Genomic DNA, 12,703 nt, shown 5'->3' with positions numbered 1-12,703 from the left:
AAACCATCCAAACAGTTGTAGGTTTTCAAATTTTAATGAGGATACTATGCAAAGAATGACAGAAGGGGGAAAATAGGCACGTGAACCATCACATTTAATATTTTGTTGTCAACTAGACGCTACCTATAGCTGCAGATCAGTCTGGCACATCGATCAGGACTAATCTTGGCCTATTCTTCGCTACAAAACTGCTGTAGTTCAGTCAGATACCTGGGATGTTTGGTATGAATCGCTGTCTTTAGGTCATGCCACAGCATCTCGATGCGGTTCAAGTCTGGACTTTGACTTAGCCACTCTAGAATGTGTATTTTCTTCTGAAACCATTCTGAAGTTGATTTACTTGTGTGTTTTGGATCATTGTCTTGTTGCAGCAATCATCCTCTTTTTAGCTGCAACTGTTTGACAGACGGCCTCAGGTTTTCCTGAAAAACATCCTGATAACTTTTGAATTCATTTTTCCATTATTGATTGCAAGATGTCCAGGTACCGAGGTAACAAACAGCCCCAAATCATGATGCTCCTGCCACCATGCTTCACGGTGGGGATGAGGTGTTCATGTTGGTGAGCTGCTCCATTTTTCCTTGACACACATGACATTGTGTGTTATCCCCCCAAAAATTCAACATTTGTTTCATCAGTCCACAAAATACAAAACGTCTGTGGAGTGTCCAAGTGCCTTTTTGCGAACATTAAGAGAGCAACGTTTTTTTTTTTTAGACAGCATTGGCTTTCTCTGTGCAGTCCTCCCATGAACAACATTCTTGGCCATAGTTTTACCTATAGTTGATGTGTGAGATATTGGACTGAACCAGCGATTTGTGTAAGTGTTTAGCAGACAGTCTAGAGTTATTTTTTACTTTGCGCTAAACTCTTCGCGTCATCTTTGATGGACGGCCATTCCGTCGGAGAGAAACAATTTGTAGACAACTTCTCTGACAGTCGATTGATAAACATCCAGACTTTCAGAGATGGTTTTGTATCCTTTCCCAGCTCTATACCAATCAACAATGCTTGATCGCAGGCCTTCAGACAGCTCTTTTGACCGACCCATGATGTAAATCAGATAATGCTTCTCATCAAGACAATTCTTACAAGGTGTGTTTTATAGTGGGCAGGGCAGCATTAAACCAATCATCAGTGATCGGGCACACACCTGACTTTTGGTAAAAATTGGTTTCAATTGCTCTTTAAGACTCCTTAGGTACCCAGACACTGTTGTTTTTCATCTGTGTGATTTTGACAAATATCAGATCACATTTGGTGATTTTACGAAGAAATGTGAGAAATTCCAAAACGTTCAGATACTTTTTTCATACCACCGTATGAATGTAAAACAATCTAGCAAAAATAAACAAAAAATGAGCAGTTATCATTCATTTAACGTAAATATTTCGAAGTACAACGCTACTTTATAATCCAACATGGCGGCCGGAGCAAAACAGAGCTTTTTATAGGCTGTATTGGCTGAGCGAAAATTGTGTTGGTTCGTTCCACTAAAGTGGATCTACATGACATCTGCATTGTAATTTACATACGTTGCGAATTAGTACCCAAAAAAAAGTACTACTCACGGTTTCCAGTCATTTTTTAGCAATTAGCGTTTTCGTGTCTGTCTTTTTTTTCCCGTGGCGCAGTGATATTGATACGGCGGAGTCGTTTCGTCAGTGTGTGAAGCCATTTTAGGTCACGTGCACCAATAGGAGACAAGGATTGTTGCTATGGGTTTCTTTAAAAAAAAACCCTGGCGGCGACCGTGTCAAGCCACGACATGAGCGAAGATGAACAAAAGATAAGAAAACCGCGTTCGAAATTTAGTCAAAAGGCATCGAAACGATGCTATATGCATCTCTCAACTGTCCAAGGGCGAAAAAGGGCAGGAATTTGGAAAAAACGTGCAGAGCCCGCGTGGTTGCGTCAGACAATGGCTTTCTCCCCAGGCTCCGTCGAAGGATCTTGCTTAAAATGCATCGACTGGGATTTTTTGTCAGGAATGCTGGGCAGGCAGGTGTGTGTGTGGACCCAAAAGCAGTGAAACAAAAATGCAAGGCAGGTGGCAGAGAACTCAAAAAGGCTTTAATGATAACTAACAAAAGGCACAAAGTACAAAACAAAGGCTGTGGTGATCAAAAAACTATCAACAAATAACTTAGGTCACTAACAAAGGCTGAATATCAAAAACTTACTGAGACGAACACGAGGGCTAGGACAGGACTTCAACTTTGACGCAGACACAGACATTGACAATGACGCAGCAAGGAGTGAACAGAAAATGGGAGCTTATATACACACAAGCAGACAAGGGATAACGAGACAAGGAACAGCTGGGTAACACAGGTGGATGCAGATTGCAGAATACACTGGGAAAACACACACAGGTGAGAGCAATGGGTAATCACAGGACAAGTCACACAAGGAGAAACCAAACACAAAACCTAACAGTACCCCCCCCTCTAGGGACGGATCCCAGACGTCCCGAGGAAACAAAAAGTCAGAAGGTTGCTCGGAGGAGGGAGCAACACCAGCCCGTCACGGCCAGTCAGGCGGGCGTCCAGGACGCCAGACGTGGGCCGATCGCACGGGTCGATCGGGAGGGCGCCCGGGGCGCCAGACATTGGGCGACCGCACAGGCAGATCAGGCGGGCGTCCCCGACGAGGTAGTGCTCGGTTGTCCATACCGCCACGTTTTGGCAGGAAACGGGGAGCAGCATCATCGGGGCGAGGGTCAGGAACAGAGTCGGAGTCGTCGTGCGGCCCAGGAACGGAGTCGGAGTCGTCGTGCGGCCCAGGAACGGAGTCGGAGTCGTCGTGCGGCCCAGGAACGGAGTCGGAGTCGTCGTGCGGCCCAGGAACGGAGTCGGAGTCGTCGTGCGGCCCAGGAACGGAGTCGGAGTCGTCGTGCGGCCCAGGAACGGAGTCGGAGTCGTCGTGCGGCCCAGGAACGGAGTCGGAGTCGTCGTGCGGACCAGAAACGGAGTCGGAGTCGTCGTGCGGACCAGAAACGGAGTCGGAGTCGTCGTGCGGACCAGAAACAGAGTCGGAGTCGTCGTGCGGACCAGAAACAGAGTCGGAGTCGTCGTGCGGACCAGAAACAGAGTCGGAGTCGTCGTGCGGACCAGAAACAGAGTCGGAGTCGTCGTGCGGACCAGAAACAGAGTCGGAGTCGTCGTGCGGACCAGAAACAGAGTCGGAGTCGTCGTGCGGACCAGAAACAGAGTCGGAGTCGTCGTGCGGACCAGAAACAGAGTCGTCGTCGTTGTCGTCGTGCGGACCAGGAACAGAGTCGTCGTCGTTGTCGTCGTCGTGCGGACCAGGAACAGAGTCGTCGTCGTTGTCGTCGTCGTGCGGACCAGGAACAGAGTCGTCGTCGGAGTCGTCGTCGTGCGGACCAGGAACAGAGTCGTCGTCGTTGTCGTCGTCGTGCGGACCAGGAACAGAGTCGTCGTCGTCGTCGTGCGGACCAGGAACAGAGTCGGAGTCGTCGTCGTGCGGACCAGGAACAGAGTCGTCGTCGTCGTCGTGCGGACCAGGAACAGAGTCGTCGTCGTCGTCTGCTGGCGGGACAGCAGCGGTGTCGTCTGCTGGCGGGACAGCAGCGGTGTCGTCTGCTGGCGGGACAGCAGCGGTGTCGTCTGCTGGCGGGACAGCAGCGGTGTCGTCTGCTGGCGGGACAGCAGCGGTGTCGTCTGCTGGCGGGACAGCAGCGGTGTCGTCTGCTGGCGGGACAGCAGCGGTGTCGTCTGCTGGCGGGACAGCAGCGGTGTCGTCTGCTGGCGGGACAGCAGCGGTGTCGTCTGCTGGCGGGACAGCAGCGGTGTCGTCTGCTGGCGGGACAGCAGCGGTGTCGTCTGCTGGCGGGACAGCAGCGGTGTCGTCTGCTGGCGGGACAGCAGCGGTGTCGTCTGCTGGCGGGACAGCAGCGGTGTCGTCTGCTGGCGGGACAGCAGCGGTGTCGTCTGCTGGCGGGACAGCAGCGGTGTCGTCTGCTGGCGGGACAGCAGCGGTGTCGTCTGCTGGCGGGACAGCAGCGGTGTCGTCTGCTGGCGGGACAGCAGCGGAGTCGTCTGCTGGCGGAGCAGCAGCGGAGTCGTCTGCTGGCGGAGCAGCAGCGGAGTCGTCTGCTGGCGGAGCAGCAGCGGAGTCGTCTGCTGGCGGAGCAGCAGCGGAGTCGTCTGCTGGCGGAGCAGCAGCGGAGTCGCAGGAGACTGCTGGCGGAGCAGCAGCGGAGTCGCAGGAGACTGCTGGCGGAGCAGCAGCGGAGTCGCAGGAGGCTGCTGGCGGAACAGCAGCGGCGTCGCAGGAGGCTGCTGGCGGAACAGCAGCGGCGTCGCAGGAGGCTGCTGGCGGAACAGCAGCGGAGTCGCAGGAGACTGCTGGCGGGAGAACAAGACTGCGGGGAGTCGGCGCGGGAGCCACTTGACTGCGGAGAGTCGGCGCGGGAGCCACTTGACTGCGGAGAGTCGGCGCGGGAGCCACTTGACTGCGGGGAGTCGGCGCGGGAGCCACTTGACTGCGGGGAGTCGGCGCGGGAGCCACTTGACTGCGGGGAGTCGGCGCGGGAGCCACTTGACTGCGGGGAGTCGGCGCGGGAGCCACTTGACTGCGGGGAGTCGGCGCGGGAGCCACTTGACTGCGGGGAGTCGGCGCGGGAGCCACTTGACTGCGGGGAGTCGGCGCGGGAGCCACTTGACTGCGGGGAGTCGGCGCGGGAGCCACTTGACTGCGGGGAGTCGGCGCGGGAGCCACTTGACTGCGGGGAGTCGGCGCGGGAGCCACTTGACTGCGGGGAGTCGGCGCGGGAGCCACTTGACTGCGGGGAGTCGGCGCGGGAGCCACTTGACTGCGGGGAGTCGGCGCGGGAGCCACTTGACTGCGGGGAGTCGGCGCGGGAGCCACTTGACTGCGGGGAGTCGGCGCGGGAGCCACTTGACTGCGGGGAGTCGGCGCGGGAGCCACTTGACTGCGGGGAGTCGGCGCGGGAGCCACTTGACTGCGGGGAGTTGGCGCGGGAGCCACTTGACTGCGGGGAGTCGGCGCGGGAGCCACTTGACTGCGGGGAGTCGGCGCGGGAGCCACTTGACTGCGGGGAGTCGGCGCGGGAGCCACTTGACTGCGGGGAGTCGGCGCGGGAGCCACTTGACTGCGGGGAGTCGGCGCGGGAGCCACTTGACTGCGGGGAGTCGGCGCGGGAGCCACTTGACTGCGGGGAGCCGGCGCGGGAGCCACTTGACTGCGGGGAGCCGGCGCGGGCCCGTGACGTCGGCGTGTACGAGCACGCTGAGGCTTCCGTACGGTGTACGATGGCAGACTGTGTGGAACATTACATGGTGGGATTGAAGGAGGGGTGAAGGAACTACGGCCCTTACCTGGGCGCCCCCGCTGGCCACCACGCGGAGGTCCAGTGTAGATGGCCAAACGGGAACCCAGGTAAGGGTCCAGAGAAAAAGGCTGGGAAGGGGACGTGGAATGACTGAGGCGTGACAAAAACTGAGAGGGCGAAGAATAGGGCATGGAATAAAAATCTGGGTCGGAGTCGGTGTCAGAAAGAAAATCATATGAATTGCTATATTCTTCGAAATCAGAAAAATCTGAATCTAAAAAAACGTGGCGAGGCAGAACATAATCGGGGGAACGGGCAGATGGTCGTCGGCGTGCACGCCGGTATCGGATTTTTCCCGCTGGGTCCACAATTGGCTGCGTCATTCTGTCAGGAATGCTGGGCAGGCAGGTGTGTGTGTGGACCCAAAAGCAGTGAAACAAAAATGCAAGGCAGGTGGCAGAGAACTCAAAAAGGCTTTAATGATAACTAACAAAAGGCACAAAGTACAAAACAAAGGCTGTGGTGATCAAAAAACTATCAACAAATAACTTAGGTCACTAACAAAGGCTGAATATCAAAAACTTACTGAGACGAACACGAGGGCTAGGACAGGACTTCAACTTTGACGCAGACACAGACATTGACAATGACGCAGCAAGGAGTGAACAGAAAATGGGAGCTTATATACACACAAGCAGACAAGGGATAACGAGACAAGGAACAGCTGGGTAACACAGGTGGATGCAGATTGCAGAATACACTGGGAAAACACACACAGGTGAGAGCAATGGGTAATCACAGGACAAGTCACACAAGGAGAAACCAAACACAAAACCTAACATTTTTAACGACATTCACTACAGGTAAGCCACACGCACGCCTTTACTACAGGGTTAATTGTTATTAACTTATGCTCACAACATTTTTGTTTGAACTAGTGTTGTAACGATACCATTTTTTAGCCCAGATATCCATACCACTTTGTTATAAAATGTATATACAGTGTATAGTGAATCCAGTAGAACTTTTTATTGCATACCTATTATGGGTGACAATGGTTAAATAAACCTTTTGGCTCAAGAACATCAAGCTGTAGTCAATAAAAGCCCTGATACTGACGTGGCAGTGATTGCTGTAAGTCTGCAGATAGATTTACAGTGTAAATTGCATTTTTTCACAGGAGGAGGCAACAGAACGAGGACTGACGTCTCTAAGGTCTCTGCAGCTCCTGGCACTAGTGTGTGTTCAGCACTCATTGGCATCCATACATTCACAGGTTGTGACTCTTGTGCCTTTCATGGCAAAGGCAAAAAAAACATTTTCTTTTACACGTCATAAAAAAGAATACCTGACTGGGTTTGCAAAGCTGGGCAGCAGTTTTAAACTTGACCTACAAACATTTAACAATCATGGCCAATCATATGCCAAAAATGATGCCAAATGCAGATCTTTCTGTATGGCCTCGTCAGTCTTGCCAGAACATTCTATTCCCCCAAAAACTGATGCTCTGTACCAACATTGCAGGACACCTTGTCTCCCAAATTCATGCAGCAAATACGTAGTCAAAGAGCGAGAGAGACGCTACGGCAGCGGTGCAGCTGTGCATTATTAGCGCCTAGCTTACATTGAACACGGCTTTTGGGGAAGGACCGGGCTTGACAACAGTCATAAAAAAATAAAAATAGGTTGAGGATAAGCCTGAGAATGATCGGTTTTCTCTCTGCTCTATATGAGCTTTTTTTTTTTCAACATTGCTTACATGGCCGAGAGTCAGGGCAAACTGCCCGTATGTGTGTGTGACATGCACGGACAGTCCGTGCATGCTGTCGATCCATAGAAACTTTTAATATAAGCCTTGTTGGATTATATTTCCATTTATTCACACAATCATATGTGGACATTGCATTCTGCATCCTAAGACAAGTTCTTTGTCCTTTGTTCAGCAGTGTTGGGAATAACGCCGTTATAAATAACGCCGTTATTTTTTCAGTAACGGGATAATCTAACTAATTATTTTTTCCGCAGTTACAACGCCGTTACCGTTACTGACGGTCAAAAGCGGTGCGTTACTTACTCTGAATAAAGTGAATAAAAACTACCAGCCGTAGCGAGTCTACTCTGCTGTTTATTTGTCATCTAAGACTTGGGGTGCGTTCAGGTTCGTGGCAATGAAAATAGTAAACACACATTTGCAAGAACAATGGGAGTTGCCGTTTGTTACGGTCATAGTGCAGGTCCTGCACCCATCCGCAGCAAAACTCTTCGTAGCTTTGTAGCGATTTGTAATTTCGAAATCGCTGATGAGTTTAGTAGCATACACCAAACAATAAATACAGCAAAATGTCCATTTCGCGTTATTGTGGAAGCCCGTCGACATCTTTACTCCATTTGTCTTCGGCTTGCTCGTAAGGGTCAACATTGTTCAGATCCTTAAGTTTGATCACATATCTGTTCTTCGCATTAGTAACTAGTTTGTCTCTTTATCGAACTGGCAAGTTTAGACCTGCTTCCAATATTGCTGCGTTGTTGTCAAATCTCACGTGATCCCCCATTCTGTGACGTAAACTCTCGAGCCTAATAGCGCACGTACTTCTTATGACGCCAGGCCAGGGGTCCCTAAACTACGGACCGTGGGCTGGATACGACCTGCCTCCACATTTGGTCCGGCCCGCTGAACAATATATATATATATTTTTTTTCCCAATAGTGTTGCTTATTTCCTTTCTTTTTTCTGTGAAGAACCCAGAGAGGGTTATTTGTTTATTATCTATTTAATTAATAGTGTTATTATTGTATTATATATTATATTATATTATTGTATTATATTTTATTTACTTTTGTTCCGTGAAGAATCCAGAAAGGGTTATTTGATTGTGGCTTTCTGAAAAAAAAAAAATCAATGTTAACATTTACGCACTCCTGCAATCATCAATACTTTCCGGTTACAAACTGACCCCGGCCCCTCATCAGAGAAGGGAAAAGTTATGTGGCCCTCACAGGAAAAAGTTTGCGGACTCCTGCTCCAGGCTGTTTGTCCCTGCTCATTCAATTAGACAATGCTTTCCAAAGCTTGCTAACATTTCTGTGTTTGCTACACCTGAATGCTAGCCTCGTTCCCATCCCCCACTGTAAGCCAACAAGAATGCTGCTTCCATCTTGAGGACTGCAGACGCTCTGAGGGTGACGGGAGGAGTAGGTGGACGAGGCTACCTGAATGCACCCCTTCGATAGATGCGATGGAAGTGATTGTGATTGGCTGAGGGTTAGAGTCATGTGTCATGGTAAGCCAATCAGAGCCGGTGTTTTCACACACAAACCGGAACAGCGCGTGCGGCAAACACACACGAAAAAAGAGATGCAGAGAGATATGATGGCAGAGCATTCAGAGAAAACATTTGTCCTTTACAAGGTGGAGATATAAACACTTTTCAAGTTGGTCGAAATTAAAGGAAAGAACATGCATGTAAAGTGTAATTTATGTCCCGGGGCAAAGCTTTTGTCGACATCTGTGGTAAACAATTCAAATCTGTTTATTTTTGTTGCACTTCAAGTGTAGAATAAATCTGTTGCTGGTGAGGTGCAATAAATATAACAAGGTTCTATAACACAACTACCTGTCCGTTCTTCTTTATTCAACTGACTGGAATACCGGTCAGAAAATTTCAAATTCTTTGACATAAAACAACTTCTTTTTAAAGTAACGGAAATAGTTACTTTCCCTGGTAACTATTTACTTTTACTATTGAGTAATTCAGTTACTAACTCAGTTACTTTTTGGAAGTAGTAGTGAGTAACTATCACTAATTACTTTTTTAAAGTAACGTGCAAAACACTTTTGTTCAGTGCATGCCATTGAAGGGGAAACGATATCGTCATCGCACACACCATATAACTGTTTGCATTAGTCTAACACATATATAGTCTAACACATACATATGGTACAGGTTTTCGTAGGCACCGTCTAACTGTTTGCATTAGGCTAACACACTTAATATAATTAATCAGGAAATGTGTATCATTTTCATATTTGCGGTAGGACTACACTACTAATATAAAATAAATAGCACACCATAGTTTAATGAGAAGAAATAGAGATACACAATGCCGTCTTATCATGAGTGACGCACATACTCGGGGAATCTGCTCTCAGCAAACTCCAAGGACAAAGCGTTTTGTCCTGGAACAAGCACCACCAGCCCGGACAGCGAAGTGGATAGCTGGCGTCCCAAATCCGCGCACGAACCTAAACCGCCCAGGGCCGGCCACAGCGGGGGCGGCCCCAAAGCAACGCCCAGAAACGCCTTCGACAAGACCCGCGTCAGCAAAGACGTTAAAAAGACTGAACACTGATAACAATTTGTCGCTCCTCGGAAACATTTCCTATGTAACCGTTGTGACACGACCCTGGATCCAGCCTCTGTCCCTCCGTCGTCTGTTTTTTGCCTTGTTTTTGACCATTGTCGACGAATAAATTGTCAACCTGTTTTCGGCGAGTGTTCTTCAAGCTTTTGAAACATGGAGTCAGTGTGCAAAGGGTTAACAAAGGAACGCGCGGAGTTTGGCTTCCTCCTGGCCTGGCTCCGCTCGGAGGGGTCGGGTGGCGGAGCACATTTCCGTTCTGTTGCCGGCCTCCCCGTGCGCTTCTGGGCCGGGAGGTCCAAATTCCTTCACCATTAAATAGCGGTACATCTGGAAAGTATTTGCTGGGAATAGCAAGATGGGGGAAGGGAGAACCGCCCAAAGAGGGGGGTGGGGGGTATGCCCGGGGACTTCTGTGTCATTCTTCTGTGTCATTTCCTGTTCGTTATGAGACTAAAACCTGCAAAAAGGGAAAATAGACTCTTCCTTCAGCCTAAACGGGGATAATTTATTTGTGTTATTTGTGTCCTCTTTTTGAAAGGCAAAATATGATATCCCTGGAATGACGGATGACAGCCAGCATGTGTGGCCATTTGTTTTGATGCTTCTACGCATGCGATTCGTCTTGCTCAGCGCGTGTCGGACTGCGAATTAGTGCGCATGCATAATACTTGAATGGTCTCAATGGACAGAGGCAGTCTGAACGGGCACACCAAAAAAAACATGACAAAAAATCACATTTGTGTGCACCTAGCACCTGTAGTATGAACCTAGCCTTAGACACTATTATAGTTGAAGATTTTGATAGCAACTTGTTGGTTGCTTTTTTTTTTTTTTTTTTTAACATTGACACCTTTTTAAAACGATATCTCGATTCTTGGCAGGTGCATATCGATAACCTTTTGGGATACAAAGTATCACGATATATCAAGATTTTGATATTTTGTCTCCCACCTGGTAGATATGTTCATAATTCAAGGCCGTAGGTTTGCATAGGGACGGTAGGGACAACACTACCAACTTTTCAGGATGCTAAAAGTGACCACACCAACTTTTAAGCAACCTTATTTGCATTACCTAATGAGTTCAGTTATATAGGGAATTTAGATTGTCTTCCCATATGTTGTAAGGATAAAATTGACACTACCATTATTAAGTGATTTTTTTTCCTTAAGTTTATGTTTGTTAATAAAAATTACACATTTATTCTAGAAGTTTTCAAAATGTTTCTTTAGTAATTTTTGAAAACAAAGGTTTGAATTGAACAATGTATCACCTGAACCAATGCACGTAAAAGTTATTATCATTCGATAATATTTATTTAGCATTGATCATTTAGCCTATCAATTAATTACGTAGGTTCGTATTCATTAGAAATGTGGCCCTTTGCCCCGCTCACCCCAATCTGTTTGATCTTGTTAATGTCACACAACATCAGCGTCACCGGCTTTATTCCACGCACTCAGAGAGATCCCAATCCGAATTAGCTCTTTTTCAATTTAGACTGTTTCACGTTCATATCTATGAAAAAAAGAAGAAAAAAAAAAATCAGGTATTTACGCACTTATTCACAAGATTTTTCAACTTAAAAAGCTGTTTGTTTTGCTACTTGGAAATATTTACGTAAAATGAATTATACCTGCCCTTTATTTATTTATTTATTTTGGGGGGGGGCTTTTGGTCTGCAATAGGCCGCCCCAGCGCCTGCATTGCTAAAGCTCGTCAGATTCTTCCCCAGGGACGTGCAGGCCGACCTGGACCGCACCAAGTTTGAGGAGAAAGATGGTGATAAGGAGATCTTGGCCGAGCTTTCCTGGGAGCTAGCCGGACCCGCCGACGAACGACGGCCACCTGGCGGGTCCAAGCCAAGCAGGAGCTTGCAAGCAGGAGAACATGGAGATCACTGTGGAGCTCGAGAGGTGTGACCCGCCCTCCGTGATGCTCGACGTCCTGGTCGAGCTGATGGACAGGGGAGAGCTGGGCTTTCCTCAAGCGGCCATCTCTTTATTATCTATAATTGATTCTGCATGTTTTCCTCAAGAATTAAGTTTCTGATGTTAAATTGAGTGATTTATTAAGAAAAAAAAACCCAACATAGCAGGCAATCAGATAATGAGAATTTCCTCAGGCATTATATAATATACCGGTAGTTTAATGTCAGAAAATGAGAGAATAATAAAAAGATCTATCAATATTGACATGCACGAGTATGTGCTGAACTATGATGAGGTTCAGATGATTAGAGTGTGAGCAAATACTTTCTAAGAATACCCGTAAAAGAGAAGAAGCAGGATGAGACCCGGCAGGGCGTTGGCATTGGTGTATTCTTCACGCTGGAAACCGAGTAAAAGTACTACTACAATCATGACTGGGATGGTGTAGTTCATCTGAAGCAATGGCAAAACAGAAAGACAAATGAAATCAATGTTATAAATGGAAAAAAATGAATTCACGTTTATCCCCCCCTTGGTAATCATTTCCTTTATAGAGACCTTTTTGTCCCCTTTTCTTTTCAGGCAGTTGCATTCATCTTCACGAATACAGTTCTCCGCTTTCAAGAAAAAAAAAAAAAAAAAATGCGTGAAAAGGAGTGGGACGAAGAAAACTTGAAAAAAAAATCCCACCCCGATTTCTTAATTATAATGAAAATAAACTATTTTCAAGCTGATTTTGTTTAGTTACCTAGTACACATTCTTCCCCAACACATGAAATGGAAGAACAGAACCCACAATGTCGATTCCCGTAGTCAGCAAGAGAGAAAAGAAAGGAGAGAACAACAAAACAAAGATATAGATTGAAGAAACAGTTCATGGGTGTGATCCAGAAATCTTCTTGTGAATGATGCGTACTGCTCGGTTTCTGTACTATGACTAATGAATTTGTCGTATTGCGATAGTTATTCCCCCACACTTCAACACAGTATGTAAGATATGGGAGAATCAAGGTACAGTACAGAGTACGGAGTGGATTCTGTGGCCTGTACTACGAACGGAGTTCAACCCCCCCAGAAGTAATCGGGTTTATCA

At 47.9% G+C, this 12,703-nt stretch overlaps 1 protein-coding gene across 1 annotated transcript in view; it reads right to left on the bottom strand.

Moving 5' to 3' along the window:
• LOC130912442 (phospholipid-transporting ATPase ABCA1-like) overlaps positions 1 to 12,703 on the bottom strand; it is a 383,631-nt gene that overhangs the window by 91,968 nt on the left and 278,960 nt on the right. The window contains exons 36-37 of the mRNA XM_057830543.1: positions 11,431 to 11,552; positions 5,364 to 5,467 (exon numbers count right to left, since the gene is read on the bottom strand). Coding sequence (XP_057686526.1) covers positions 5,364 to 5,467; positions 11,431 to 11,552 — 226 coding nt within the window. The remainder of the gene's footprint in view (positions 1 to 5,363; positions 5,468 to 11,430; positions 11,553 to 12,703) is intronic.

The sequence above is a fragment of the Corythoichthys intestinalis genome, chromosome 1, assembly GCF_030265065.1.
Source record: "Corythoichthys intestinalis isolate RoL2023-P3 chromosome 1, ASM3026506v1, whole genome shotgun sequence".
Classification (NCBI taxonomy): Eukaryota; Metazoa; Chordata; class Actinopteri; order Syngnathiformes; family Syngnathidae; genus Corythoichthys; species Corythoichthys intestinalis.
The sequence above is the reverse complement of the archived record's forward strand: the minus strand, read 5'-3'. Positions and strand labels throughout refer to the sequence as shown.